At 40.7% G+C, this 4,242-nt stretch overlaps 1 protein-coding gene across 1 annotated transcript; it reads right to left on the bottom strand.

Moving 5' to 3' along the window:
• Positions 1–728: 728 nt before the first annotated feature.
• Positions 729–3,908, bottom strand: LOC111451570 (probable LRR receptor-like serine/threonine-protein kinase At4g37250). Its single transcript, XM_023092044.1, has 2 exons — positions 2,006–3,908; positions 729–1,557 (listed from the first exon to the last, which is right to left on the bottom strand). The coding sequence occupies exons 1-2, from the start codon at positions 3,585–3,587 to the stop codon at positions 872–874; spliced, it is 2,268 nt and encodes a 755-aa protein (XP_022947812.1). The 5' UTR covers positions 3,588–3,908; the 3' UTR covers positions 729–871.
• Positions 3,909–4,242: the final 334 nt, after the last annotated feature.

Genomic DNA, 4,242 nt, shown 5'->3' with positions numbered 1-4,242 from the left:
TTTGGTTACTGGCTCAACACTTGCTCTTTACGAGAAGGGAGCTTGGGTGACTAGAGCAACTTAGGTCAAGTACGCGAGTCGCATGTTGGCCTGTGTCTACCGTTTTTTGTGTGCCGAGCTAGTTCTCGTATTGGGTCGATAATTTCAGACCTGAAAACTCAACTCAACTCGAGGCATAAATATACGTATTTAAAGAGAGGAATTGAAAAAAATGAGTGCATCCTCGTGCCATGTATAGAACTTTGAAACCTCCCACAAATAAATGGTATTATATTTTAATAACATTTTATACAGCTAGAAACTGAAACATCATCCAATGTCATCACTTAATTTAATACATAAATTAAAATGATTGATTCCTTTTGTTACATCTCCCACAGTAAAGAGTGGTTGGATGTTCTTGAAATTCCCATTATTATCTCCCAATTCTCAAACCATTTGTCTTTTCCAATCTTATTTTATTATTTTCTTTCTCAAAATTGTCAAAATCTTTTCAATCAATTTCAAAACCAATTAACAATAAAATAAAATAAAACGAATATTTAAAAACATTTCTATTATATCGACCGTCAGTATTATATTTCTATTATATCTTCAAATAACTTAATCACATTTTGATTTATTAAATGTTCGAATTACCGAAACAAGTTCATTTCTTTATAATGTCATTATTGAAACGAACACATTTGTCACATCAGAAAAAAATCGAGATGATAGACAAACTAGGGTAGGAACAAAAATGTCATTTAACTAAAAAATCAGTGGGTCATAAGTTCATAGAACAAACGCTAATCTAATCAAAAACATCAAATCATACGCACGATTATAAACATGGAACTTAGTCAACATTATTTTCACTTGTTTTTATCCTCTAGAGACCATAATAGTGTGATGACGTGGATATAGTTGGAAATTTCTCCAAAACTTGTAGGGCTTCCTTCATGGATGGTCTCTTTTGTGGGGTTGGAGATGCACAAGTATAACCTAATTTAAAGAATGATAATAATGCATCTTCTCTCCCCTCCACGTCAGCTCGAATTGCCATGTCAGCCATTCTTAAAGCTCGACTTTTATCGTCGACTGCAAGCTCAAGCCCTTGACCCAACTCATCCAATACAATGATCTTTCCAGTTAGTAGCTCGAGTAGTATCACTCCAAAAGAGTACACATCCCACTTTGGAGTAGGTTTTAAGCTTCGAAGCGATTCTGGTGCTAGGTATGGTGACACTCCACTGATCGAGCTAGGACTTGGACTCGGTCCAGGGCTAGGTCCAGTAACGAAGTCTTGGAAGCTATCACGAGATGCAGTTGACCTCTTACTTCCAAAATTTCGAGTCGAGCTACCCGTTTTGTAAGTTGAATCGCCAAATAAAACCTTCTCGAGACCGAAGTCGCCTATCTTGGGCTCCATATTGTAGCCCAAAAGAATGTTGCTAGGTCTTAAGTTGGCATGGACGTGCTTCTTGTCATGGAGATAAGAAAGGCCACGGGCTACTCCTTTTGCTATTCTCAATCGGGCCTCCCATGGAAGATGACAAGGTGAAGAGCCCACTTTCCCTGAGAAAATTTAAAGGAAAAGAATGAACATGATTTTCCCGGGAAAGTGACGGGGTATTACGTGTTCTAATTTAATGCTCTCTTCTATCAATGGTAAATGCAAACGACCATAAAAAATGGGTTGACTTCCCAAATAGCCATTAAAAATTAACACTTTCCTCAGTTGCACCTACTCCACTGTCACCTATTTACTTCATCCATCCAATGCCCTAGATGTCAAGTTTCCATGCCGTAGATGTCAAGTTTCGTATTGCACGAACTCAGAAGCTTGGGATGATTGGGAGGGAGCCTCATGTTGACTAAATTAGGAATGATCATGAGTTTACGAGGCTTTTTGGACTAAGCCACAGGGCTTATTCTCAAAATAGACAATGTTATACTACCGTGAAGAGGAGTAATTTCTAACCTACTCAACATGAAAATAAGTAATTGGGAGAAAGAAACTCACTGTGACGGGCATTGGCAAGGCTACCATTGGGAACGAATTCATAAATGATGAGCTTCTCATCAACGCCCCAGTAGAACCCACGAACACGAACCAAATTTGGATGAACCAATTTAGCTACAACTCTAATCTGATTCTCGAAATCCTTATACTTTTCAACTCCGCCGTCGCCGATTCTCCGCACTGCAAATGCAGTGCCATCTTCCAGCACTGCCTTGTACGTTATGCTCGATCCGGTAGCGCCGAGAATGTACGCCGACGCTTTCAATAGTGTCTCAAGTTCCAACTCTTTCTCTCCGCCGTCTACTGTCACTAAAGTTCCCCTTTTGTTCCCTTCCCCGCCCTCCTCCGTTGTGTCGCGGCGGCCGGAGATGGAACCGATACTAACCTGCTCGGAATTTCCCTCTTCTGGATACTCTTTTTTTCTCAGGCAGGACCATCGCGAAAATCCTCTGGATTCCGATGAAGATGTGGACCAGCTGTCTTTCGCCAAATTGGATTCGTTTTTCAAATGGGTTTCGTCGGTTTTGTTTTTTTTCTTCAAGTGGTAGACATAGAAGAAGAGGAGGCACAGAATTGCTAATCCGACGACGTCGCCGAGTACAATCGCGACTATAGTTGAGGATTTTAGCCCTGTTCCGCTCTCTTTTTCCGGCGAGGTGGTTTCTGGGGTACTTGGGTCAATTGGCATGGCGGCGATTGCCGGTGGGAGAGACGCCGGCGACGAAGGAATTGGGCATGCAGTTTTCGTTATCTCGCCGCAGAGTTGGCGGTTTCCGGCGAAGGAGTTTGCTTCTTGGTTCATGAACACGTCGGAAACAGGGACTTCACCGGTGAAATTGTTGAATGAGAGATCAATCGTGGCGTTGGCTGGGATTTTGTGGGCGAAATCCGGCGGGATTTCGCCGGAAAGTCTATTATACGAGATGTTGAAGTAACGTAAACTGTCGCCACCAAAATCGAACGGCAAAGACCCATTAATCAAATTAGAAGACAGATCTAAAACCTCAACCGTTCGGAACCGACCAGGAAGTTCCCCGGAAATGTAATTGTTCTTAAGAGATATAACCGTGAGATTACCCAAATTCGCAAGATCGCTCGGAAACTCCCCGAACAGAGCATTGCCGGAGAGGTTAAGAACTTGCAGATTCCCAAGTCGACTCACCGCCGCCGGAACCTCATCGGAAATCAAATTCTCCGACAAATCAAGAAACCGAAGCATGGAATTGTTGAACAGAGACAAAGGGAGAGACCCATTAAAGGAATTGTTCGAAAGATCAACAAATTGAAGGCTTTGAATCAAACCCAGATCAGAAGAAACAGAGCCCATAAGCAGAGAATCCGGTAGCGATAAAGCTGTAACCGTAGCACCATCACCGCCGCAGGTGACACCCCGCCAAGAACACGGCGTGTCATCGGAGTAATTCCAGTTCTGAAGCACAAAAAGAGGGTCGTCCAAAACGCCATACTTAAAGGAAAGCAAGAAAACTCCATCAGAATTCAAGCCATCACAACAACATTGAAGAAGAAGAAGAAGAAGAAGAAGAAGCAGAGCAAGAACTCTGCAGCTCCAATGGCAGCTCATGATTAAACACTACAAAAGAAATCCGACATCTCTGAAACTGGAACATAGGAAAGAGAAAGTTAGAGAGAGAAAGGGCATGTGAAGAAAGAATATTAAGAGAAAAGAAAGGGAAGTAGGTGACCGATATGCGCTTACTGGATCTCTGCAGAAAGCTATAAATTCTATGCTTCACAATGATTCATAAGGCACGTTATCTGCTCCCATTTCAATAATTTATATGGAAATTATATACCTAATTCATCATCGTTACTCAGATTCAAGAAACATATGAGGAGAAGAATACGCATCTTTTGGCTACGTGACATATGATAAACTCCAAACAGGTTGCAGAGGACCTGTTTTTTACCCACAAATTAAATTCTACCATCCCTCAAGTTTGGAACATTAATTAGCATTAACCCAACTCATCAAATAATGGTACTAAGTTAGTTAGATTGAATTGAATTCATCCTTCATCTTTTGAACACTTGTACTAGTTGTTAATCTAGTTTTTGTTTGGAGTTCAAGCAGAATACCCTGAAGATTAATCAATCAAAAGAACTTAGGCCGGTAGAATAGCTCTTTATAAGTAAAAAGAGATCATAAATTTTCAAAAATTTCAATAATACTTTCGGACAGTTAATTTTTAAAAAATTAATATTTTATTTCACAAATT

This window comes from Cucurbita moschata, unplaced genomic scaffold, assembly GCF_002738365.1.
Source record: "Cucurbita moschata cultivar Rifu unplaced genomic scaffold, Cmos_1.0 Cmo_Scf00013, whole genome shotgun sequence".
Taxonomy (NCBI): Eukaryota; Viridiplantae; Streptophyta; class Magnoliopsida; order Cucurbitales; family Cucurbitaceae; genus Cucurbita; species Cucurbita moschata.
This window is presented reverse-complemented; position numbering and strand designations above follow the sequence as displayed.